This window comes from Eucyclogobius newberryi, unplaced genomic scaffold (genome assembly GCF_026437365.1).
Source record: "Eucyclogobius newberryi isolate DKJ021-1_F unplaced genomic scaffold, fEucNew1.0.hap1 SCAF_20, whole genome shotgun sequence".
NCBI classification, from domain to species: domain Eukaryota; kingdom Metazoa; phylum Chordata; class Actinopteri; order Gobiiformes; family Gobiidae; genus Eucyclogobius; species Eucyclogobius newberryi.
Genome location: NW_027315835.1, coordinates 21,373,265 through 21,399,844, shown reverse-complemented (window position 1 = coordinate 21,399,844; position 26,580 = coordinate 21,373,265). Strand labels below are relative to the sequence as shown.

The 26,580-nt window shown below is 43.5% G+C and overlaps 2 protein-coding genes across 5 annotated transcripts; one reads left to right on the top strand and one right to left on the bottom strand.

The window, feature by feature from the left end:
• Positions 1 to 4,898: 4,898 nt before the first annotated feature.
• LOC140369552 (probable endonuclease 4) lies at positions 4,899 to 9,286 on the bottom strand. Of its 3 annotated transcripts, none has more exons than XM_072456922.1 (8): positions 9,265 to 9,286; positions 7,045 to 7,216; positions 6,774 to 6,983; positions 6,516 to 6,698; positions 5,472 to 5,603; positions 5,305 to 5,409; positions 5,107 to 5,236; positions 4,899 to 4,997 (listed from the first exon to the last, which is right to left on the bottom strand). In XM_072456922.1, the coding sequence occupies exons 2-8, from the start codon at positions 7,205 to 7,207 to the stop codon at positions 4,934 to 4,936; spliced, it is 987 nt and encodes a 328-aa protein (XP_072313023.1). In that variant the 5' UTR covers positions 7,208 to 7,216; positions 9,265 to 9,286; the 3' UTR covers positions 4,899 to 4,933. The 3 variants fall into 3 exon arrangements, with proteins under 3 accessions (XP_072313023.1, XP_072313025.1, XP_072313024.1); XM_072456924.1 differs by lacking the exon at positions 9,265 to 9,286 and adding an exon at positions 8,574 to 8,721; XM_072456923.1 differs by lacking the exon at positions 9,265 to 9,286 and adding an exon at positions 8,255 to 8,474.
• Positions 9,287 to 9,634: 348 nt separating this feature from the next.
• tnrc6ba (trinucleotide repeat containing adaptor 6Ba) lies at positions 9,635 to 20,498 on the top strand. 2 transcript variants are annotated; one of them, XM_072456916.1, is made up of 21 exons: positions 9,635 to 9,727; positions 9,848 to 9,869; positions 9,984 to 10,412; positions 10,506 to 13,226; positions 13,328 to 13,498; positions 13,589 to 13,785; positions 13,850 to 13,918; positions 14,412 to 14,612; positions 14,768 to 14,881; positions 15,039 to 15,164; positions 15,308 to 15,478; positions 15,589 to 15,711; positions 15,793 to 15,991; positions 16,078 to 16,245; positions 16,347 to 16,493; positions 16,949 to 17,086; positions 17,173 to 17,265; positions 17,379 to 17,582; positions 17,752 to 17,819; positions 17,914 to 18,053; positions 18,189 to 20,498. In XM_072456916.1, the coding sequence occupies exons 1-21, from the start codon at positions 9,671 to 9,673 to the stop codon at positions 18,727 to 18,729; spliced, it is 6,099 nt and encodes a 2,032-aa protein (XP_072313017.1). In that variant the 5' UTR covers positions 9,635 to 9,670; the 3' UTR covers positions 18,730 to 20,498. The 2 variants fall into 2 exon arrangements, with proteins under 2 accessions (XP_072313017.1, XP_072313018.1); XM_072456917.1 differs by lacking the exon at positions 14,768 to 14,881.
• The last annotated feature ends 6,082 nt before the right edge of the window (positions 20,499 to 26,580 follow it).

Sequence of the window (26,580 nt, the reverse complement as noted above, 5' to 3'; positions counted from 1 at the left end):
CCCACACTCTCAAACAGTTTTACAGTCAGTGACACCTGCTTGTCTCCATGGAGATGATGCCATACTATGGTATATTCCAAGCCATAGCCATAGTCATCACAGTTATAACTTAAGCACAAAATCACTAAGATACTTACATTTTTTTGCAAATATGACCCATACGAAGTAATTCCTCAGGCTTCTCCAGGAAACACTATTAGTGCTGCAATTTATGGATGGCATCGGAATGGTCTGGTTTGACTGAATTAGAGCAGTCTGGGGAAGTCTAGGCAAATAAAGACAAAAAGACAAAGACAGATGCATGGTGATATACAGTAAATCCAGTCTGCAATGTTCTTCCAATTTCATACCATGCAGCTCAATTATTGCATTTTAATAACTTTTTCTCTTCTTTCCATGCTTTTTATCCCTTTCTCCTTGGCCCGTCTCTTTATGGCCCCATTCCCAGCCGCCATTGGGTAGCATTCCGAAACCCAAGCCAATGAGGTTAGAACTGGATAAATGAAACAACTTCAGTCTACCAGCATTTTGTCAATGTTATAGAAAACTTTTTAAGCTGGTTTATAGTTATACAAGCCAGCCACTAGATACCAACAGTTTGACCAAATGGCATCTTGTAGACATTCATATTCTCCCAAATAATCAATATATCATCTTTTCTGTTTATGTCACATTGGAATGCATGTAGAAGCTTGTGTGTACAGGAATATACACAGAGCTAAGTGGTACTTATCACATCGTGGGGACTCAAATCCGTGCACATAATTCATGCGAACCTGCCTTCCAAAAATAATTCAAGTTACCGCAATGTAAATCTTTTATTATTAGATCAACAACAAAGTTTAAAGTTCAGATATGGGTTAAAATAGGTTACAGTTTGGTTAAGGTTACGATAGGATTGCTCTCAAGGAAATTAATGTTAGTCAATGTAATGTTCCCGAGAAGGATTTTTCCCACTTTTACAAGTAGATTCTTCAATTCCTCTGACTGGAATCCAGTGCCTGATATCGGTCTAAAGGGCGGAGCTAATTACTGCTGAAACTAACACACTATATGGTTGTTAACAGTAAGGAGCATTTGTTGTATAGAGCTACGCTAAAGTGTGAACTGTCACCCAAGTCATATTGTTTTTGCCGTGCATCTCCATCTCAAAGCTAGTAAGAACTCCTTCGAGGATTATGAAGAATTAATTCTGGCAAAGGAGAAAAGGTGGTTTAAGAGAGGGGTCAACAAGGCTTTATTTGTAAGGAAAGACAATACATCTCTGAACAGAAATGGGAGTTTAATGTACAAACTGTCACTCATTTACAACTCAATCCTCAAACCCAAACCAAAACAAAGAAAACAATAGTGGTAATCAGAGTATGCTTGGAGTTAGGGGCACAAACGATTACTGGTATGCTAAAAATGACTTCTGTATTAGTTCAGACCTGAGCATAATGCGCCATGAAGGCCATATTAGAATTCAGTTAGTTGTGGAGGGCCAGATTGTAATGACTAACCCTAATTGGGGACAAATGGGGAAAGGTTTAGTGCCCACCCCGGGTTCACACCTTCAATAGACTTACAACAGATGCAAACTAGTGGTTCTCAACCTTTTTCAGTCACAAGTCCCATAATAACAAGCATTTGCTACCCCCAAACACACAAAATAGCTACTCACAAAATTATAAAGTTGACTTAAATTTAATGTTTGATTTTATTTTCAAGACATAGGCCTTAGAATCTACCTTTACTACTGCATTTGAAGGCAGTAAAATAAACATTTTCCACACATCATTTTGCAACCCACATGCACAGTGGTTCTCAAACACTGCTGTAAAGAACTAGCTTGTGATAGATTCAGTGCAGTTAGTTCCTCCCTTCAGAGAGATATTTAAGGCAGTGTCTTTAGCAGAACCCGGTCAGAGGAGTTAAAGCTGTAATGAAAAATATCTACTCTGACAGACAGAATTCTGTTTACTTTTGCAATACATTTTATTTTATTTTCTGTTTAGGGCTAAGCCAGTTGTCTGTGTTTTTCATCTCTTCGTGTGTATTGTTGTATGTAAAAACATTTGACTAATTCGACAAGAGGATTTGTTCAGAGAGCAGTACAGGTAATCAAACTAGCTGTTGCTCATGACTCCATCTGGTGGTAATGAAGTATGGCAGTTAAAACGTGATCTTTGTTCATGCTAATGCTTATTTATTCACATTTACTTGCATAAATACTTGCTTGCGGTTTTCATTCAGTGCTGACAAGAACTGTAAACCAACCAATGAAGTCTTATAAAAGTGCATTGTATTTCTCAACATTAAAATCTAGCTTGTCCAACTCTCATGTTAATCCAATCTGTTTTTAATGTATTCTTTAGTTTTTGTCAAACCAAAAGCACGTCTCCAGTCATCCAGCATCTGTTTATCTTTATGAAATGATGGCAATTTATTGGGCTCTAAACGGATTTGGACAGGGGCTGTTTAGACATGGGTTATACATCTCCTAAAACAGTTGTATATTTACAGGCAGCAGCCCTGGGGTCACTGAGGTGGGTTTATGACCTGGGAGCTGCCAGTAAACTGTCTGCATGAGGTTTAGGAAAGCATCATTCCACCATAATGCTCTATTATTATTTAACAATGCCAAATGTCTGCCTGGAGCTGGAGTTTCCATCAATGGAACATGTTTATACTAAGTGCTCTTACATGTATCATAGGGGATTGATGTAAACAAAACAAAAATATAGGAAATCAATGTCGATCAATGTGCATAAAACTGAATAAAAAGGTTAAAGCAGATAGAGAAGGAGACATTCTGTGATGACACAATGACAAAAATAAATATATAAACTTAAATACTTAAAAACGTAATATATAACTCTAAATACTCTCTCCCACTGTAAGTCTTAGTGATAAATCTTAAAATTCACAATATGAAATGCTTTGTACAGAAACTAGAATAGAAAGAATATGCTTATTTGAGCATACATTCTACATTTATTTACAGTTTTATATTTACTCAATAGGTTTAGAATGGATTTGATATCAGAGCTAGCACAAGTCAGAGGCAATTTCTTCGGGTATCAAAATTGAACACTAATAATACCCATACTAAATGCAGGTGGATCCAACTTATTTACCCGACTGTTATGTGAATGGAAAAATGGAAAAATCCTAAATGATATGTAGCTACTCAATGGAAATGTTGTTGCTTTGCATACATTTATTTCGGAATGTTTTTATTGTTCAAAAGTAATTTGAATACCATGCATCCCAACTATCTGACCTGTTATTTGGCCTAGTGTAGTGTCCTCTGCTCGTCTCCACAGAGATACTTACCGTAAGTTTGAGGTCCCTCCGTTAAAAGAGTAACATAATGCATCTTTGGATTCTAAACAATAGTATTTACGCTAGTTCAAAACTCACTAAAACTAAGTTCTAAATTTAATCCAGTGAAAATCTTCAATATGCCAAGTTTGTAAAGACACTGAATTGCTCTTAGTCAAGGATATCTGGAAGTATTTACCAAGTTGTATACTTAGATCTTTGGCTTGGGGCTGCAGTGGAAAATATTCACTGTGTAATGTAATGATAGAGACTGGTAGATGAAAAAAATGGGCATACTTCATACCAAAAACAGCTAATACCGCAAGATAATTACAACATGTAAAGGAATGAGTCAGGATTCAATTTCAACTGCATTTCATTTCGTTTGTCTTTGTTTGACTTCTCTGTTTAGTCTTCAGCACAGCCCTCTAACCTCACCAAATCCTTCAAATTTGCGCTTATCTTAAACGGGCTGACACAAGTAGGAGCAGCACCCTTCCACATTAGTCAAACTCCATCCTGGCCTGGGTGTCAGAGTCCAAGCGCTCGGGACAGGCATTTCCTGAGGGAGGCGGAGCTACAGCGCTGAGACATTCTTGGACCAGGCAACTCCATGTCCTGTTAACGCCTTAGTACTTTTCACTTAAGACTTGATATCTTATCCCACACGGGCTCTTGGGTTAAGTATGGAATCTAGAGGGATGCATGTAAACAAGAGAAGGCTGGAGAAAGAAAGGAATACGTTGTGATGTTATGACAAGGGCAGTGGTGGTTGATTATTCTTGTGAATCTACTCACAAGCTCAGACTTTGTTGCAGTGTGGGTACATCCATTCTTTTCACTACATGTGGTCAGTTCAAGTCACGAACCAGATTTGTCTCATAAACAAACAGCAGGCACTAAAATCCAGGCAACAGGAACCGACATCCAATGTTTTTAAATAATATTTGGTTCAGTGTTTGTGTGGAAGATTTAACATTGTTCAAGTTGTGGCTTTGTCAAGAGCTCTTCCATGTGTGTTTGAAATGAGATATGATAAGAAAACCTAGTATAGGGCAGCAACTAACGATTATTTTAGTACCGTAGGCCACTTGTCAGCAATTATTTATTCAATTAGTCGACTAGTCAAAGAGTTATTTCAATTGTTTTTAATCAACCAAATAAAGTCCAATCCATTGACTGAATGAGTCTAGAAAGAAAATCTTTACAATGAATGTGTATTATTGATGAAATTCAGTAATTGTTTATTCCTTTTTGATATTTTGAATTTTAACAATCCAGCTGTCTTTGATATGTCTAATTGTTCTTAATCAAATCAATCACCTGCAGCAAATGTTGGCAGTTTACATTTATTACATAGAACCGAAATGCTAACCAAACTGGCCACAAATATTGAGAGATTTCAGAGTTGTAAATGGAACACAACCAGTGGCAGGAAGGAAGTTATTTGAGTGCTTCAAATACCTGTTACTAAAGTGACGCATTTGTATAACTTTGCTGACCCCTAGTGGCAACCTACAACAAATACAACTGCTGTCAAATAGCTAACAAAACACATCTCTCATCAAATATTCAGCATTTAACAGGCAGTATGAATACATTTGGAAAAGTAGTGCCTATTTGACTACTAATTTTTGCTGTCACATAGAGAATATAACAGCTCGATCTGTTCAGCATATTCAAATCCAGGCCTGTGGAGAAAACAGTATTTCCAGATTAATTTACATAGCAGAGCCATGTAACTACGCTGGTTACTCTATGTGTTGTAATAAGCATGTAAGTAAATGGCAGTGAGCCTACCGTCCAGGAGTCTCCAGAATTAAAGGAATGTGGTCCAGTCTGGGTTCGTTCACAATGTCTCGGAAAGCAGAGATGCCAATGTGACCTTTACCTATGTCCTCATGGCGGTCAAGGTTACAGCCAAGTTTACCTGCACAACAAATACAACCAGACTAGTACAAAAACATAGATTATCAAACAATTGTATGTGTTTTTAACCTTTGGAGTCGTTGAGGTGCACGGCTTTGAGGTATTTGAGTCCTACTTGTTGATCGAACTCGTCTAACATGGCTTTCACCCCTCCCTCAGCAGATAAGTCATATCCTAGCAAGAAAGGGAATGGTTAATCAAGAAAGCAAGACAGGAAAAGAGGAATCATTTCTCACCTGCTGCAAACGCGTGGCAGGTGTCCAGACACACTCCTATCCGACTCTGGTCTCTCACTTTGTCAATGATGGCCTTCAGCTCAGAGAACTTACCACCCACAGTGCTTCCTTGGCCACTCATATTCTCCAGCACTGACAATATAGTAAAGTAATGCAAGTAAATCAAATGAAATATTTTAAATAAACAGTACCTTGAAAGGACTATTCATGCTTTTATCAGCTCAAGAATAGACTATTGCAATGCACTTTATGTTGGTGTCTCCTCAGCCGCCTTCAACTTGTACAAAACGCTGCGGCGCGTTTTCCAACCAACACACCCAGACGTCAGCACATCACCCCGGTTCTTTTTACTCTTCACTGGCTTCCCGTTTCTTTTAGAATGAATTTTAAAATTTTACTTTTTGTTTTTAAAGCTTTAAATGGCCTGGCATCTCCTTATCTGGCTGAGCTCCTGTCTGCTCACAACACAATTAGCTTTTACTGGACGTCCCCAGAGCCAGACTCAAGCACTGGGGTGATCGAGCCTTGCTGGTCCCAGACTCTGGAACAAACTCCCCCCCGACATGCGCACCATCACAGATTTAAACCTTTTTAAATCTAGGCTAAAAACGTATTTATTCAGACTGGCTTTTAACACTATGTAATGTAATGGCACTTAATTTTGTGCAGTTTGTTTTTATTTAGTTTTATGACGTGTATTGCCTTGATTTTATTGTGAAGCACTTTGGTCACTTTAAGTGTTGTAAAGGGCTCTATAAATAAAGGTTGATTGATTGATGTTATCTATAATAGTAAAAAGCAAGAGTTCTTAGTCATTTAATTTAGTTCAAGCTGACATGAACCAAAATATTGTTAGCAGAAAGAATTCCCAACTTGACTTGAACTTAGTGACTCGACTAGTTTCTGAAAGATGTGACTCAGGACTTAAGGTTCAGGCCAGAAGACTTGGACTCGGATTTGACTAGTTTGACTAGCTAATAATCATAATTATATTCGTCAAAATCAGCATTCTTTTTTTCTTTTTTCTTTTTCTGCTGGACCTACCTGTGATTACAACAGGAGTTTGCTGGTGAGCGTGGTTAATGGCTGTTGCTATTTTATTCATACACTCCACTGTGGTGATGGTACCCAGGGAAGAGCCTGGATGGAAGTTATACAGGGTCAGGCCCAGGCAGCTGCAGCGGCTCAGCTCGTCCACCAACAGCGCTTGACTCTTCTCAAGCACATCTGAGTCAACAAAACAATGAAAAGTGTCAGCTGAGAAAGTTACACCACAGCCACAAACAGGTAATCAAAACAAACCCGGTTTAGGTGAGCCACAGTTCATCAGGTAGGATCCATGAGGCAGGATGTGAACAGGATCAAATTTATGAAGAGAACATTGCTCCCGGAACTTGTCTGCCGCCGAAGTGTCGAGGGCAGGTCTAGTCCAAGACCTCTGCGAACCCAAAAACAGAGCAAAACTGTGGCCCCCCATGGCTACACAGGAGTCAACAGCCTTCCATATTCCACCTGAAACCACAATAAGGAAAACAGAACAAGGTTTGACTTGAGAATTCATGTTACACTGTACCTTGAATGCCAACATGAGCTCCAATATATTTTGAACATCCACTGATATCCCTCCTTCGGACTTCTTCACTCTTGGGTTCCTTTTTCAGCGTGTCTTCATCTTCTTTGAGCTCTGGGACTTCTTCAGTTTTCCTTTTTCTTGTCTCTCTCTTTTTAGGAGCCATGCTGCAACTCTGTTTGGAAAGATGATGATGATGGATTTTAATGAACTGTTACAGCTGAGATACACCATGCGAGTCTGCTGTGATGGCTAATATTGTTAATGATGTTTTATGTTGCACCTTAACGCCAAGACAAATTCCTATGTTTGCAAACTGTGTTCAATAACAATGGCAATTTAAAAAAAAAAATCTGATTCTTATTCTGATGGGTCATTCAAAGTGATGAAGATAATAATCTCAGTTTGACCATTTGTTTATAATGTTACTTCCTTGGAGAAAATATGACATACTATGTAGAGGTAATTTAATTACTGTAACATTGCAACCATATTGTAAACAAAGGACAAAAAGGCATATAAATCAAGCAATAGTTATGATTTGACAAATAATAATACCTGATAACACTTTTGTTTTGTTAAATGACTGTCAGAAAAAATGTATCAGTTGTGTGTAAATTGTCCCTGAATTTTAGACTTTAGAGGAATGTTGCTTATTGATGACATAGGAAGAGGGAATCCGTTTTAGAACTCAGCTCTACTTCTTGTAATTTTAAACTTGTTCAATATTTATTTTCACTATGTGCAACTTGACTGACGTAAAACTGTAATATACATTTACCACAGAGAGTATCCCACCAAACTTCTCAACATGAGAACTTGTCATATATATATGTGCTTTAAAAGGCCAATCATCTGCTTTTTTCCATGGAGATGTTATCGATTTACCTGGAATGTTCTACAGTATGGCTAAAAAAAACTTCCAAACCAAGTTAAACCACTAGACAAAAGGCAAGAAAGATAATGACATAATATGTAATATTCAAAGTACTGAAAAAACGTATCTATGGAGACCAATAGATGATGCACCAGAACAATATGACAAGGTGCACCTTAAAAACAACTAATTTGTCACCTGCTAACTTCACCTTACATCACAAAAGTAAAAATGTGAAATAGCAAAAACACAAGAGTTTAGACCTGTCCATAGCAGCAGCAGCAGCAGCAGCAGCAGAAGTTTACACATTACAAGCAGAGCTGCGCCCGCCCTCACCTCTGTCCCTCCCGGAGCCGACTATCTTTATTTATATGGCGTGTTAGTGTGCTTTTCTTCCTCTACAGTTGCTCTGCATAAGTTGGCAGAGCGAGTGAAGGTCAGAGAGTGTTTTATGCCTCCCTCCCGGCGGCAGGGGCCAGTCGGCGGGCTCCAGGGGCTCACACGCAGCTGCACGGCCGGGCCATTGGAGACACAGCAGCATCATGAGCAGCAAAATGGCCGCGCGTCTAAAGACTGACTCCACAGCGAATTGAAATTTCACATTTTCTGCACATTACGGTTTACACTATTACAACGTTAGTACTTATTTACGAACCTGTACCCGGGTCTGGACGCGCGTATCTTTTCATCGGCTGCTACTTGACTTTCCGCGCAGGCATCGCAGCTCTTATAGCCTCGACGAATGCCTCCAAAAGCTACATAAATCGCACTGAAGCACTTTAGCCAAGCTAGCTAACACGCTAGCTCCTCTTCTTATGTGATTCTTAGGTGAGTACTTGCATGTTTGCAGAGCCAGTCTTTTTACAGTCATATAACAGCTACATGTTGGTATTGCGTGCATGTTTGTCATCTGTCGTGTTTGCAGAGCGAGTTAAACACTTAGCGTTAGCTTTTCCCTGCTGTCAGAAACTTAGCCACCCTTGCTAACACTTGATAGCATTAGTTAATTTTGCTAACCTTTCCATGATCATCTGAAATCTGTGTTACCACATAACATTGCACCATACATGCTTTGCACATCTACATTATCTTGTGTTTTATACGGCGTACCGAACTGGTTTGTAGAGATCCGTATCATTTGAAGGGATCGGTACTGTGTAGCATTTAGTGCTTTTGATCCTGTCGAAACACTGCATTTATTCTGTGTGTGGATTATGCAAGAGTTCACTAAATATACGATCTGCTCAAATTAACCTTTTTATTGTCTAAATGTGGATGAACAAATTTGTCTTTAATTCTGACACCTCAGTGGAGAAAATGCACCATTATCAGAGCGAAAACGAAACCAAACTCTCACTCTTGAACCTTAAACGGGATTTCATTGCAAAAGCAGCTGTGGTTTTGTGCGCTACAAGCTCGTTCAGATACTAATGCTCCAGGAACTGCCACTGACCTGTTACCAATGCTGCATTCCTAATAAAACCATAGATTGAACTGCACATAGAAACCTGTGTGGTAAGTGCATATGGATATGGTTGTCATAAACCACTATTCTTTGCCCTTTCACCTGATGGCCGACTCATCCCATCAAAAAACTGCTCTTCAACACACTTCAGATACAGGGATAAAGACACTCTGCATAGGTACTGCATTGTTGCTACCTATTCCAGAAGTAATATGTGTTTTGTTATTTTTTTGTTTTTTCCACATAACCCTCAAAAGAAAGGAAAATCGGGATTGGAGCAGTAGTTCATGGAAGACAAGAAAAGGAAAAAAGACGAAAAAAGGAAAAGGGAAGCGTCTCAGAAGGTACCTTTTTAAACAGGCTGATTACTTCTTTAATTTTGATCTAGGTCATTAGCAGTTAATGTAGCTAACATATTCAGAGGGTCATAACACTTACAACTCTCAAATTCTTTTCCCCTACAGGTTATAGAACAAAAAAACAAAGGTGAGAATTTAGGCTGATAATTGTTTTTTGCATTATAATGTTAAGAACTTCAGTTTTAGTACTATTTAGTTGCCAACACTGGATTGTACTGTAACCATATCTGTTTTTATTTAGTGCCAGACCTGACCAAGCCCACGTCTGTTCAGTCTCCTGCCACCCAGAGCAGCTCTGCCTCGCCTAGCCCTGGACCCACCCCCTCTGCTTCACCTTCACCGGGCACCTCGGGCTCTGGTAGTGCTGCCCCCTCACAGGGTGGCAATAATGCCAAACGCCTACTGGTGGCCAACGGACAGCCCACCTCCATCTCCAGTTCTTCCTCCACCACAGGTGGCCCCAGTGCCACAGGAAACGGCACCTCAAGTAGCGGAGGTGGTGCCCAAACGCCTCAGCAACAACCACGCTACATGCCGAGAGAAGTGCCACCGCGATTCCGCTGCCAGCAGGACCATAAAGTGCTACTGAAGAGGGGTCAGCCGCCACTGTCCTCTATGCTGCTGGGAGGTGGTGGAGGGGATAGCCCTAATGCAAACTTGGCTGTTTCAGGTAGTTGTCTTGCAATGATAGATAATGGTCAACTTTTTTGTAATTCATTTTTTTGTACATGTTTGTAATGTGTGTAATTTTTACATTTTCTAGAATCTGGTGCAGCTGCCTCCACATTAGCTCTCACCTCATCATCAGTTGCTGCTTCTACTACTACTACTTCTAATTATGCAAATTCCATGTGGGGGGTGAGCTCAGGCAGCCAGGCCTCCTCTCAGGGCAGGGAGAAGGTCATTGTTGATGGGAACGATCTGGAGGAGTGGCCTAGCATCGCTGGCAGTGAAGGAGGCGGTAGCGGCGGCAGCAACAACAACAACAACGGGATGTCTGTGAACAGCACTAGTGCCTCTGGCAATCAGCCCTCACCCACTTCCTCTCTCTCTTTGCCCAATGAATGTATGCAGTCGCCCAGTGGTGTGGCATGGGGCACGGCTGCCTCCCAGGGTCATCTTGGAGGAGGGAGCGCAGTTGCTATGTCTGGTCCCTCCTCTCTTTCCAAAGCTTCCACTGTGCCAGGGAGCCACGACGCCAGTGGCCCCATGGAGGGCAATAGTGGAATTCCAGGTGCCAATTTAAATCCAAATGCCAACCCTTCAGCCTGGCCTGCCCTGGTGCAGCAGGACGAGTCTGCTGCTTCAGGAGAAGGAGGTCCGTCTTCCTTCCAACACCAGGGCCCTGGCGGCCCCTTGTCTGCCAACAACACTTCTTTGGGCCTTGGGATGCTGGGGGGTCAGTCACCTTTATCTGTGAATCAATCAAGCGCCCATCAGCATCAACTTCACCAAATGCAATCTAGAGACGGAAAGTGGGATAGTGAATCAGTGGGACCAAATACAACAGGAGGGGAAGGACCTGGAGGTGTCGTGGACCGCAGTGGCATAGGAGGAGACCACAGCCTTGTTTCTTCTTGGAGAGGCCAACCTTCTTTTCCTGCATCTAACTCTAAAATGGGTGCCTCCAGAACTGATGGCTGGGACACTGGTGGTGGCACAGGGGTGTTCGCAGCTGCTGAAGGGGATAATGGAACCTCAGGTTGGGGTTACCCGGGTTCGACTAGTGGGGTTAATGCCTGGGGGAATGTTGGGGGAAACACGAATCAGACCTCTGGGGTATCTCAGGGAGGGTGGGGGTCAGACAGAGGAGCGCCCAATAATGACTGGGGAGGTGGAGGGGGAGAGGTGAAAGGTGAATCTGCCAGTAGCAACAGTGGAGTCTGTACCACTGGTATCCCACCCACCTCTGCTTCCTCATCTCTGTCTACAAATATGAGCAGAGCTTGGGACAATCAGAAGGGAGAAGGTGAATCAGGGGAGTGGGTGGGGGGACAGGATGCACAGGGGGGTTCTTCATCCAGTGGTGGAAACTCCAGAGCCGGGAGTGGGCCTAACAGCGGCAATGGTCGTTCTCGCCGCCCGCCACCAAATGCTGACGCTGCCTTACAAACCCTTCTCAACCGTTCGGATTTGGATCCTAGGGTTCTGTCAAACACAGGCTGGGGACAAACGCAAATCAGACAAAACACAACCTGGGATGTTGAAAATCTTGGACAAAATAAGCTTGGATCAAAGCCCACCTCTTCTGGTGGTGGGTCTTCTCAGTTTCCTGCACCCAGGTCGACCATCAGTGAATCTATGGCTTCATCTGCTGGTTCCACTGGAGAGGGCTGGGAGAGCAGCAGCAACAGTAGCAGTAGTGGAGCCTCTATCTCTGGGAGAGGCCCACCCACATCAGGCCCCAACACAAGAAATGTCAACATGCCACAATCTGGGCCAGTGTCATCTACAGGGCCTGTTATAGGTTCCGGGGCCCTGTCAGGACCAACACAACAGGGAACGGCTACAGGCTGGGGCAGAACAGGGACAGGGGAGAGCCAAGAAGCCAAAGGGTGGGGAAATGAAGAGTGGAGAGATGCCAGACCAGGAAATGGAGGTGGATGGGGTAATCCTGGTCAACAAGGTGAGCCACAGGGGGGTGGCTGGGGAGAAGGTCAGGAGGAAAAAGGGACCGGTGGGTGGAAAGAACTGGGAGGGGATGCACGTGGCAGTGGGTGGGGATCCGGGCAAAAGGTGAGGACAGGTAGAGACTGGGGTGAGCAAGAGCGCAAATCAAATGGAGGTGGATGGGAGGACGAGAGGAAAAATGGGCCAGGAAACTCAGGTGGGGATTCGGGTGGGGGTGGCTGGGGAAGTTGGGATGAAAATGGCCCCAGAAGAAACTGGGGGGCGGGTGGTACAGGGGGTGGGGGTAGTGCTGGGGGTGGAATGGGGGTTATTGGTTCAAAATCTCATCAAGGTTGGAGTGGAGGAAACAAAATGCATCAAATGCCAAACAGCCAGTCGGGCCCAGTGACAGGCCCACAGGCACAACTGCAACAGCAACAATCACAGCCCCGCAATCAGCACCCACAGCAAGCATTGGACCAAGGTGTTATGCAAGGGGCCATGGGGCGCAAACCCATGCCTCCAGCCCAGAACCAAAGCTCAGGCTGGACCTCAGGTCCCATTCCTTCTGGTTCAGTAGGAAGTGGTCCTGAACCCAGTGGTTGGGAAGAACCATCACCGCAGTCCATCAGCAGAAAGAGTGACTTTGACGATGGGACATCAGCTTGGGGAGACCCAACTAATTACAATTTTAAGCCGGTCAACCTGTGGGACAAGAACAATCCTAATCCTAATGGCTCACAGTCTCAAAGTCAGGGTCAGACTCCCCATCAACCACAAGGACCAACAGGCCAGCCGCCGCCAAATAGACAGCCCCCAGCACTTGGGGGAAACTTCAGCACTGCCCATGGTCCAGGAAAAGCACCTGCTCTAGGTCAGTATAGTTATAAATAGATATAGATAAATGTAAATATAACATTTTAAAGGGTTCTCACACAAAACGTAAATGCTTTGTCTGCTTTGTTCTTTGTTCAGGTCCTTCAGGTTGGGGAGGTACTTCTCCTCCTAGCCCATCAGTCGACAAGGGCACGGCAGCTTGGGGAAAGCCTACTGATGCTCCCACTGGTTGGGGGGATCCAGAAGATGTAGGTGGGAAGTCCCACCCTGTCGGGTGGGGCAGTTCCTCTCCTAATCCTATGAAATCTGGTAAACACAAACATGCATTTTACAAATTACAGCGGTTTTCTATGGTTGTTGTTACGTTTTTTTTATATTTTCACACCTTTAAACTAATAGGGTCAAAGTCTATGCAAGATGGCTGGGGAGACAAAGAGGGATCTGTGGCAGCGTCACGTCACTCAAGTTGGGAGGAGGAAGAGGAAGGAGGCGGCATGTGGAACAGTGCCGGCTCCCAGGGGAGTGGATCCTCTTGGGGTCAAGGAAGTAATGGAGGCTGGGGACAGAGCCACAGCGGGAAGAAGCCCAATAACAAGGTAACTTACAAATATACAATTGAATGACTCTATAATCTAATATTTTTCTAAATGTGACCTGCAGGGTCCATTGAAGTCTGGAGACTCGTGGATGGGCCCCCTCAATAGACAGTTTTCAAATATGGGACTTATGGTATAAAAAAACAAACAAAAAAATCAAACTATTAAAGGCGGTATGGACAATTTTTCGGCGATTTGAGAACGCAGGCGGAAGTGCGCATGCGCACTCCCCTGTGCGGACTGATACAACACACACGTGCGTTTGTTTATTAGCGCAACGGAGCGCATCGCATCGCTCGTCTCCCGTAGATTTCTGTCCACTTCTGCGTCAGCTCAAACTGTCTTTCTCCGTCTTCATTTTGCCCCGTACACTGAGGGAACTATATTATGATAGATCCATGCGCTTAGGCCCGCGGAAACGTGGGGACGAGCCTGACGCGGCTGCAGGTGAGCGGTAGGTGCGTTTTATGATTGATACGTGGCAGGACAAATGATTTATCCACGCCACGAGGAAATATAAAAAATTTGCTGAAAAAAATCGTCCATACCACCTTTAACATGCTCAGAAATCAGTTAATTAATGTTTGATACGTTTCTCTAATTGTTAATCATAAACTTGTTTGTAGAATGATGATCCTGGTGGTTCATCTATGGATTTGGCCACCAATTCCCTGCAAGACAAAAAAATGGATGCAGAGAAAAGAGGCATGAGTATGAATGATTACAATGGAGACATGAGAAAAGTAGGACGAGGAGGAGTAGGAATGGGCTACAGATCGTCTGGTGCCAAAGATGCACCTGGAGATGCTGGATCATTCTATGATAAGGTGCAACATCCGTTTATTATTTAATTTTATACAGGAAGCTCTTCAGTGTTTGTCACTCTTTCTGTGTGTCCTCTTTTATTCTCCCTGTTGTCTAATCCCTCTTCCCTCCCCACATTTACTGTAAATTGGTCTTCCATTGGCTGTCAATTTGACAGACCATGCCTTTGACCAATCAAGATGGGTTCCTAGGGGATGAGGGTTCTCTGAATACATCACCCATTTTCTACAAGCCCCATTCCCTCTTCAACCACACATTACCTCTTAGACAAGTAAGATAAGTGCTCCTGCTGTTTCTGTCCTGTCTATTTATTTTCTTTCCAAAAAATACTGTAGTTTGTCTTTTTGTGGAATTTTATTTTCAATGTTTCTTTTCTACATTTCAAATGCAGCAAGCTTTGATAGTTATGGTTATTTTACTTTTATCAGGGTAGTCATGGTATCTTTGGCAATGTTGGCGGGATGCCCCAATCAAGGCACCAACCAAGTGTCCCACCCATGAACCAGTCCCCAGGGATTCGAGCACAAGTGCCTCATCAGTTCGTGTCACCTCAGGTATTTCCTGTTGTCTTTTTTGTTAAAGTGAAAGTAGGTGAAACATTAATAAACCAGAGTTAACACAAGCCATGTTGTTTGTATAGTCTACAATGCACCAGAGCGTTTCTGTGGCAACAAGTGCTCATGCTGTTGTCTCACAGGTGCCAGGCCCTGTGCTGAAGCAGATGCCCCCTCCCAGCGGGAGCGTGGGGGGTGTTGGTGCTGTGGGAGGAGTGGCAGGAGTTGGGGGAGGTGTGTTCCCTCCACAACTGTCCCCACAGCATATCGCCATGCTTGGCAGCATTTACCCTCCTCACATCCAGTTTCAGCTGGTGAGAAGCTGTACATACTTTAGAACTCTTACACATGCGGCCAATAGGCTGCATAAAGGCAGCAGGGTAACATTTTCCTCATGTTTCTGTTTTTGTTCTTGTTTGTTCAGGCCTGTCAGCTCCTCCTCCAGCAACCACAGCAACAGCAACAACAACAGCAGCAGCAACAGCAGCTTCTGCAGAACCAGAGAAAATTCACACCCAATGTGCGACAGCAGGCTGATCCACAGCAGGTCTAAACTCGCTTGTCTTAATCTGCAGTTGTGTATGTGTTGGCACATTTTCTAATTTTGAACACTGATCCATGCTTTTAGCTCGCCAGGATAATGGCCGTGCTCCAGCAGCAAAGACAGCAGCAGCAGGTAGGGGGACTAGGAGGAAGCTCCAAACTGTCTCCCTCACACCTCACTGCAGGTGGAGTGGGCCATAAAATCCCAATGGATCCCCTGTCCCACTCAGGACTGTCTGGATCTGTAGCTGACCTGCAACAGAAAACACATGGGCCCTACTCTGGTCAGTACACATTTGCTCTTACTAATGTTTATGATTACATTATTGATGACAAAAATAAAGAAATTTGCTTTTTACAAATGTTTTAGGTTTTGGTTCTGGGATGAACCTCTCAGGTTTTGACCTGGGCAGCTCTGTTATAGGGGGGCCAGGCCCTATGAAGGACTTTGGGGCTCAGCAATCACGCTTCAAATGGATGATGGAAGGCCAGTCATCACCAGATTCTTCTCATGCTGAGAACGCATTCCACAAAAATGGTGAGAAACACATTTGTCTGCTATATGTTATAGTCTTTTGAATATGATTTATGGCTCCATCTGGTATTGTCTGATGTAACATGTATCATCTCATCTCTCAGGTCCTGTCACTCCCATGAAAATGCCAGGGGGCTCGCCCTACTCACCGTATGACATGATGGTTGGAGACGGGCTCGGTGATAACTGGCATCGCACACCTGGGAACAAAATGGGGGCCAAGGCTACTACTGCACCCAGCTGGCCTCCAGGTTTGAAGAGTATTTTTTGATATATATTACCGTAATTTTCAGGCTCTAAAGCGCTCCTGAATACAAACCGCACCAATGAAATTTACAAAGAAAGAATAAATTGTACTTTCATAGGCCTGTCTGAGACGCAGGTGCCTACGTCGTACACATAAAGGTGGTACATGGTAGTGATGCGCTGGTTGTCTTTTGAACTAATTTTTATTAGACTAATTTCTCTGTGAATATGAGTCGGATTGTAATGAAGCACACCACATTTTGAAGCTTAAAGTACAGAGAATAAGTCTGAACTACTGTACTCTGATCAGTTCTTCCGTCGGAATAATCTCCAATGGCTATAAATTAGCCACACCATTGAATGGGTGGGGTTGAACGTGTGGAGAAAACGTAGCGGCTTGAAGTCCGAAATCTTTTTATTGCCTTCTCCTAAAGCACTGTAAATGTGTCTCTTTTGACAGAGTTCCAGCCTGGTGTGCCTTGGAAGGGTATTGACCGTGTTGACCCTGATACAGATCCTTACATAACGCCAGCGATGATGGGAAATGCAGTGTCTCCTGGCCTCAATGACAACGAGCACCAGTTATTAGACAATACTGGTGAGCATATCTTTGTTAATTGAAATTTCACTTTCCTTCATTTGAACTGATTTATTAGAGTTAAGTTGGCACTGTCTGTATTGCAGATTCCACTCCTCCTCTCAACACCTTGCTGCCTTCACCTGGTGCCTGGCCTTTCAGTGCCTCAGACAGCCCTCTCTCCAATGCACACAACTCTAGTAACTATATTCCCGGCATGTTCTCACCAGTAAAAAAAATAATAAGGCTATGTTGCAGTTAAAGTTATTAAAGATTAGATTGAGTGATAGACTAAGTTTGTCTTTCTTTTTAGCAAAGTACACTGACTTCAAGACTAGCTGGCCTCCAGAACCCATCGGACACAAATCGTGGAAAGCTAATCGAGGGGCTAGCCAGAGCCAGCTGTCCCGTCCTCCTCCAGGGCTGGCCAGTCAGAAGCAGCCTTCTCCTACGCCATGGTCCGGTGGTGCCCCACGATTTGTAGGCAGGGGCTGGAGCAGTGGTTCGGGCACATCTGGTAATGCTCTCAGCGAGTTTTTAGTCACAGCATTGTTTTCTATCACTTATTCAGCTTCAAAACATTTGTTTAAATCTGTAAAATGTTTTATTATTTCACACTTAAGAGCCCTTTTATGTTTAAGTGGGCTAGTCTCTGCGCAACCTATATAATATTTTGTTTTTGACAGGCACAACATGGAGCGATGGAGGCCCTCGGGAAAGTTGTTGGTTGGTGCTGAGCAATCTCACCCCTCAGGTATGCCGAGCAATACCGATTGCAGATATTGAGGATAAAGAACCTATATAATAAGGACACAAGTCCAAAGTCACATCCATCTTTATACCCACAGATTGATGGCTCAACCCTGAGGACCATCTGCATGCAGCATGGCCCTCTGTTGACCTTTCACCTTGGCCTGACCCAGGGAACAGCCCTCATACGTTACAGCTCTAAACAAGAAGCAGCCAAAGCCCAGAGTGCACTTCACATGTAAGATCATGTTTATGGCTTATTTCATGCTTCTTTACATCATAATTGGTTGTTTTGTTGCTAATAGAAGCTATGGTTGTTGCACATATCGACTTACTGGCGATTATATGATTAACACATTGTTTCTGCTTTCAGGTGTGTTTTAGGAAATACGACCATCTTGGCAGAGTTTGTGAGCGAGGAGGATGTGGCTCGTTATATCGCACATTCCCAGGCTGGAGGAGCAGGAAGTGGGGGCACTCAGCCTGGTTCTACTGTCTCTGGGCCTGCAGCTGCCCCTGCACTGGGGTCTAATGGTAGTGTGGGAGATAGAGGAACAGGGGGCAGTGCGGGGGCAGTGGGGGTAGAAGCCGCTTCCACAGTAGGAGCTGGGCCCAACAACTCGGGATGGGACGGGAGTCTGGACAGCACAGGTAGCTCATCAGACCAGACCGCCCCCCATGGGCCCGGGCTGGGCATCTTCGCCCACTGGAGCAGCAACGGGGCAACGTCAGGTGCTGGAGGAGTGGAGGCAGGAAGGCAGGCTCTGTGGGGGGGCATGGGTGGCATGGGTGGAGCAGGTTACCACAACAACAACCTCTGGGGCTCTCCTGCAATGGAGGATCGTCATCAGATGGGCAGCCCCGCCTCACTGCTGCCAGGGGACCTGCTGGGTGGAGGAGCTGACTCCATTTGAGGGGTCTTATATCCATGTTCATTTTACACTCGTTTAAAACACAGTAGGCTCTGTATTTATGTACTCAGAGACTATCTAGAACAAAGCTACAGTGGTCACTCAACAAGCAGACCATATTACAGGACACATGCAGTACCTTTATCTCCATTTCTTTCATTATTACATTTTAACCCACTCAACTTTAAATGAAGATGACTGTAAAACTTGAACTGGAGGAGAAGGTGAAACTTATTCAACTCTTTAGGACTCATGAGGAGGACTGCTTTTTGGTTTCATTCCAAGTCCCATTTTATGCATTCAGAGACCCAATCACTCAGGCATGCACTGTAGACGGGCCCAGCCAGTCCTACATGTTAAGTATAGCTATTGCTGTTCTAAGTGTGCCACAATTATTACCTTCTTTTTTTGTATTAGTATTTAAAAGTTGAGTCTCAAAAATCAGACTTGCGGACTGAGCCCCCATAGATCTGGCTGTCGCGATCCGAGTTCTCGTGGTGACAGAGAACAGAAACGACGCCACACTACTGAAACAAACGGGACGATCAAGATCTGGATCCAGAGGCCGAGTCGGTACTGACACTTCTGCCTTCGGTGAAAATCTGCCATCAACATGGGACCCAGGGTCTAAAACAAAAATCTGAACAGAATCAACATAAGCCAAACTTGCACTTAACACCTCTGGGGCGTTGGTGACACACCCTCCACCAGCCCTGTCCATTTTCTCCAAGACTGAGCTACAACCCAGCCACTCCAGCCCTTACTGGACGACATAATGTTACAACTGCAGTGGCCTTGGCTCCTTGGCCGCCCAGCAAACTTTTCAGCAGCAACAGCGTATACATTTTCCATCAGTTACACACTGCTTATATTTGACAAAGCAAAATTGTATTCACCTCGATGTATGTCGGTTGTTTAGCTTTTGTTATTTTAAAAGAGAGAAGAGGAAAAAAATAATTGTGTGAAACTTTGTGAAAGTCCAGAGATGTCCTCCTTTTTCGCCCTTCAAAACACTGACCTCGCTATTGTATTTTTTTTTTTCTTACTCGAATCATGTTGGTTATCTATTGTCAGGATGTCGATGATGACTATTTACTCGCTGTACCAGGTGCCCTCCCGCCTGCCTAAGTGTGCATGAACGGACCGTTGTCAGTGTGACTGGACGGAGGACAATGTCAAGATGAAGATATCGAGAGTGTGTATTATTGCTACCATGTTGAATGTCTTTTTGTTTTTCTTTTTCCTGTCCACAAGAGATTCATGATAAAATAATTTCTATGTGTGCTTGCCTTTTGAATACGTATCGGCCGCAGTCAGGGAAGTGAAAATAACTGACAGGTTGTGTAAGGAAAGTATGTGTGTATGTGAGAGAAGACTGGACATTGTGACAGCTTAAAAGTTCAAAAACAATGGCACTATAGCATATGTCTTTTAGTTTGTTTTTTTTAAAGCAGCATTTTGTTTGTATTATTTACTGTCAAGCGCAATAAGAGAATATTTTGATTTTAAGACAAAAGCAACCAACTGAAGGCATTTCTGCTCAAATGCCAAATCCTACCATACCAAGCTGAGCTGGAACAGTGTTTTACACACGTTAAAGACATTACTGTTATGTTTTACTGTTTGTTTTTGTTATGTATTGATTTAAATTAAGTCAGTCTTTATTATCACTCCTGTTCAGGATGTTTTCATTTATTTCAAATGTTGCAAAGGAGAGGAAATTAATTTAATGCAGAAAAAGAACAAGGTAATAAAGGTTGAATTGAATTTTGGAGCGTGTTGGGTTTTAATTGTTGAGTTATATGTTTATTATATTTTCATTTTAGCCTATGCTGTCATCTTCACAATTAGAAAAACAATTTTCAGAAGTCTTATTAGACACCGCAGTTGTCCCACATTAAGTATGTTGCAGAGATTATAAATGGGTCCTAACCACTATTTGCTAAAAGGGTCTATTGTAATTTTATATGCTAACTAACTTGCATTAACTAAATAATTGCTAGCCATGTGAACCAGGTCCCTTTTAAAGGTAACATTATGCTAAATTAACTTGATCAACCCTTTAAAAAAAAACGCATATAGACTCTGGAAGCACTGGGGGCTCCATAATTTAAGTTTGAGTTGACTTTCCACGCTCTATCAGTGCAAAGGAACACAACTCTGGACGGACAAGGGGAGGCAACGTATGACAAGGGGGTGGCAACGTATGCGATCACGTGGTTTTGTGACGTCGGTGAATGATTTCTACAGGACAGCCCAGCGTGAAATGGGGATGAGAGAAGGGAAGACATGCAATCACGTGGCTACTTTTTAGCTTGAACCTTTCAGTTCTGCAGTTTTGAACAGAAAATCAATGGACCCGTTAGTATTACTAAACCTTTTAGATCTACGTTTCAGTTTACAATTAAAGGACAAAATGGAAAACTAGAAATGGCAAGAAGCCATCGTGAGTGACGGCGTCCAGTTGCTATGATCATTGAATGTCAAAAACACGTATGATGAAATCACGCCCGTAATGCCCGGTTGTGTGAAGATATCACATGCATTCAATTCCTGTCCGCTTTGATCCCATGGGCTTTTAAGATAATTAAACATAAACACAGTGGTATGAGTCAGCACAGCGCAAATCTAAAGAATAATGTCTGAAGTCGCAGATGTACAAATACAGTAGGTGGCGGTAATGTAACACTTGGATATCAACCGCCTTAAAACACCAAAGAAGAAGTTGGCTGTCAACCACCATCAAAAGCAACACGTCAACAACATCAACAGTCTGTGTGTGATGGTGGTGGACCCACAGTGGTGAAAGTGACACACTCTGCACTGTAAAACTAATAGGGAAACTTTTAATACTGCATACACTGCATATGCTACAATTACTAGAATTACAAATTAGTTCTCGTAATTGTAACTACTTTGTAGTTCTAATACTTCCATGTGCCATGATCAATGCATGACAAAAGCGCTAATTGGCTCGAGTCATTCCATGGACGAGTCTTTGTTCTCCATGGAATACGATGAGTCTTTGTTCTTGCCTGGTTTCTTATTATTATTCTTGTTAGGCCCGAGCGCCACAAGCTGGCGAGAGGCCTATTAATCTCGTAAGGCCGTGCAAAGCACGGCTGCGAAAGTGCGCACATAGTGCGCACGAAATCGAGCGCAAAGCGCTCGCCCACTTCCAAACACTCACTAACGCACTCCTCCACTCATGCACGCCCCGTGCATACTAATTAGTAGTAGGAAAATGGAACATTACCGTTGTAAACGGGCGAAGCCCGTGCAAAAGTGCGCACTAAACGAGCACTTTACATTGAAAGCACTCATTTGCGCTAAGTAGCTCACGAATACGTTCCCCATCTCTTGCATGTTCCGTGCATATAAGCATGTAATGCAAAAATTGAAAATTATTACTGTATAGAGTGCCAAAAACACAAAGTGGGCGGAGCCCACTCAAAATTAACGAAAGTACCCGTCAGTGACCAGGGACCCACACCATGAGGTAGGAAAGCGCGAGCGCTTTCCGAAAATGTATAGTTTATGATATTTGAAAAATGGGAAACATTGTTTTCGCATCGGAATATTTAGGCCCGAGCCCCAGCAGGGCGGAGGGCCTATTGCTCCCGCAACGCTGCCGAAGGCAGCGTTGCAACTGTCTGACCAAACATGCGGGCTGCGCCCGCATGTTTGGTACCCCGTCGCCCCTGGCAAGTACAGTGAACTAGCCCATGCCGAAGGCATGGATCATGCATACTTACTCCTGCTATGACAGAAATAGTCAGCAATGAGTGAATGGGCGTAGCCCATTCACTCATTGTTGACAACAGCAGCGCGAAGCGCTGCATTCCTCCAAAAACCCTCCTGGCATCGTCCCGTACGCGAAAATCCATGCCGCAGGCATGGGTCATGCTTGTATCTGCTCAAATCAATGGAAGTCTATGGGGAGTGGGCGGGGCATCCCGACGGAATAGGGAGTGACGAGCGCGTAAGCGCTCGTAATGATGATTCCACCCCATGACGGCATCGGGAAGGCTTAGAGCTTTCAAACGATGTATCATTTGTTGTTATAGTGGAAACGGCTATATTGTTTTTGCTAAAAATATTATTAGGCCCGAGCGCCACAAGCTGGCGAGAGGCCTATTAATCTCGTAAGGCCGTGCGAAGCACGGCTGCGAAAGTGCGCACGTAGTGCGCACGAAATCGAGCGCGAAGCGCTCGCCCACTTCCAAACACTCACTAACGCACTCCTCCACTCATGCACGCCCCGTGCATACTAATTAGTAGTAGGAAAATGGAACATTACCGTTGTAAACGGGCGAAGCCCGTGCAAAAGTGCGCACTAAACGAGCACTCTACATTGAGATGACGACCGCGAAGCGGTCGTCATCCCCATATAAAGCACTCATTTGCGCTAAGTAGCTCACGAATACGTTCCCCATCTCTTGCATGTTCCGTTCATATAAACATGTAATGCAAAAATTGAACATTATTACTGTATAGAGGGCCAAAAACACAAAGTGGGCGGAGCCCACTCAAAATTAACGAAAGTACCCGTCAGTGACCAGGGACCCACACCATGAGGTAGGAAAGCGCGAGCGCTTTCCGAAAATGTATAGTTTATGATATTTGAAAAATGGGAAACATTGTTTTCGCATCGGAATATTATTCTTTCTTCTTCTCGGGACCAACCCCCCTATTTTTCACCCAGTGAACATTGACGAAAAGTCACAAAAATGTTCACACCTCTAAAAATCGTGCCTCTCTACATTCTGGCTATTTCCCTTTTCTAAAACAAAAAAAACTGGCGCGTCAGCGCCCCCAAATGTACCAAAAATGCATTGAGAGATGGGAAATGACCCAAAAAAAATCTGATCGTAGAATCATGAAATTTGGCGCCGAGGTAGATGGTGACAAGAGAAGTAAAAAATATTATTACGGCAACGCCGTCCACCCAACCAAATGTCGGCCATATTGGTTCAAAAATGGCTAAACATGACTTCGGAGTTTTTCCAAACGTCGTACTTTTACGAACTCCTCCCAGGGCGTTGGCTCTAAAAAGCTGAAATTTGGTGAAAATTTTACTGAGGAGTGGGACATCAAAAGTTATCCAAATTACATTGATACCTGTCACGGTCTCTGTGCGGCAAAGCCGCAAACTGTAGCTAGAATTTCAGAAATCTCCCTTATTTAAAATTTCTGCCGTTTGCGCAGATAAAGTCCGAATTGCGTCAAATTAGAATCAGTTGTTAAACTCTTTGCCCTAAACCTACTTGAAGTGAAATAAATTCATTTGGCGCCACAGCGCCCCCTACAGATTTTATATGGAGGTTAAATGTTTAGTTTTGCGAAATTATATGAAATTTGACACACAACTCAATTTTGGCAACCGCATCAAAAAAGTCAATGAGACCCATGTCATAATTGTTATGGCGTTGCCGTAACGATGACCGAAACCTTTCATGTTATTCCAATGGGGAAATCGCCAGAACATGTTTACACTTTAGACTTTCACAAACTCCTCCCAGGGCGTTAGACATATTAACCTGAAATTTGGTGAGACTCATCTTCAGGACCATCAAAAGTTATCCACATTTTCATTCAAAGAGTTACGGTGTCTGTGCGGCAAAGCCGCACATTTTGCCAAGAATTCAAAATAAAATTGCTTTTTGATGGTAAAACAAAGGGGAGAAGATGTGACAGCGTCACAGATTCAGCAGTAGGCGTAATGAAAGGACAATTGGGGCGCGTTAGCGCCCCCTCCTCTTGCGGCGTGGCGGCGGTGTGGCGAGGGCCGATCATTGCCGCTTGCGGCTATATTTATTATTTTTCTTGTTCTTCATCGCTTTGAACTCTAATTTGACCCCCTGAACATGCTCAAAAACTCACCAAACTTTGCCCAAAATTCAGAATCGGCGAAAAATTTTGTTTTTTCTGGGCCATTTTTTTTTTCCTAAAAAAATTGCGCGACAGCGCCACCGACAAAAGTCAAAAATACATTGCGCCTATGGGAGACGCCCCGAGGTCAACTTTGTCGTAGAGCTACGAAATTCGGAACACGCATTCCTCTTGTGAGGACAAAAAAAAATATTATTGTGGCCACGCCCCCAGACTTACCTTATGGCCGCCATCTTCCTTTGAAAATGAAAACACGCTGTGTTAGCCATTTTGTTCACGTCAAACTTTGACGAACTCCTCCTAGGGCGTTTTGCCCACCGACTTCAAAATCGGCGTACGTCCTCTGGACAAGTGGGGGATCTAAAGTTATCCAATTTTTTGAGATACCTCTTACGGTCTGTGTGCGGCGCAGCCGCAAAGTTGGACAACTTATTTTGGGATATTGCAGATCTAAAAATTGTTCCCATTTGATCAAAACAAGTCCGATTAGGACCAAATTTGAATCAGTTGTTCAACTTTCTAGTTTGAACCAGTTTATGATGACAAAATTGAAATGGGCGCGATAGCGCCCCCTACAGAGTGACCTTTAAATTAACATTGAAGGTCAAAAATTTGTTTTACCAAAATTTTCTAAACTTCACCCAAAATTCTATTTTGGCGTCCCGATCAAAAAAGCCAATCAGACAAATGCCTTAATTTTTACGGCGTAGTCGTAGCGATGACATAAACCTCCCATGTTATCCCTATGGGAAAACCGCTAAATCTCTCGAATATCCACATTTTTCTGTTTCACACTTTAACGAACTCCTCCTAGTGCGTTTTGCCCACCGACCTCAAAATCGGTGTACGTCCTCTAGACAAGTGGGGTATCTAAAGTTATCCAAATTTTAAGGATAGCTTTTACGGTCTCTGTGCGACAGAGCCGCAAACGTTTCCCAGAATTCTGACTATTTGGCCTTCAGAGTGGCCTATACACAATAGTTTTTCCAAATGACATGATATTTTGAACAAAATTCTAATTTGCCATCCTGATCATAAAAGTATGAGAGCCAAAGTCATATTTTGTACGACGTAACCGTAGCGATGACAGAAACATCCCATGTTATCCTTATGGGAAAATCGTAGAATCGCTCAAATCACCACATTTTTACGCTTCACACTTTAACGAACTCCTCCTAGGGCGATTGCCCGATCAAGTTCATATTTGGAGAATATCATCTACACAAGCGGGGCATCAAAACTTATCCATATTTTGATTCTAAGTGCTACGGTCTCTGTGTGGCCGACCCGCAAATATATGTCAGAAATGGGAAAACAGCGAAATCTCTGAAATGTTCACATTTACGCTTCACACTTTAACAAACTCCTCTAAGGGCAATAGCTCGATCAAGCTTATATTTGGGGAAAATCATCTACACAAGCGGAGCATCAAAAGTTATCCATATTTTTATTCCAAGTGTCACGGTCTCTGTGCGGCGGACCCGCACATTTGACTGACACTTGTGTTCATTTACACTGGATTGGCCATGTCAATTGTGTCGCCGTCTGTCAAGTTCTTTTTTAATTCAACACAATAAGGGCGCCATCTTTATCAAGTCGAAAGCGCAGAGTCGGAAGGGCGGCGGCCCGCGAGGGCCGTTGGATGCCGCTTGCGGCTTTAATATTCTTTCTTTCTTCTCGGGACCAACCCCCCTATTTTTCACCCAGTGAACATTGACGAAAAGTCACAAAAATTTGCACACCTCTAAAAATCGTGCCTCTCTACATTCTGGCTCTTTCCCTTTTCTAAAATAAAAAATGTGCGCGTCAGCGCCCCCAAATGTACCAAAAATGCATTGAGAGATGGGAAATGACCCAAAAAAAATCTGATCGTAGAATCATGAAATTTGGCGCAGAGGTAGATGGTGACAAGAGAAGTAAAAAATATTACTACGGCAACGCCGTCCGCCCAACCAAATGTCG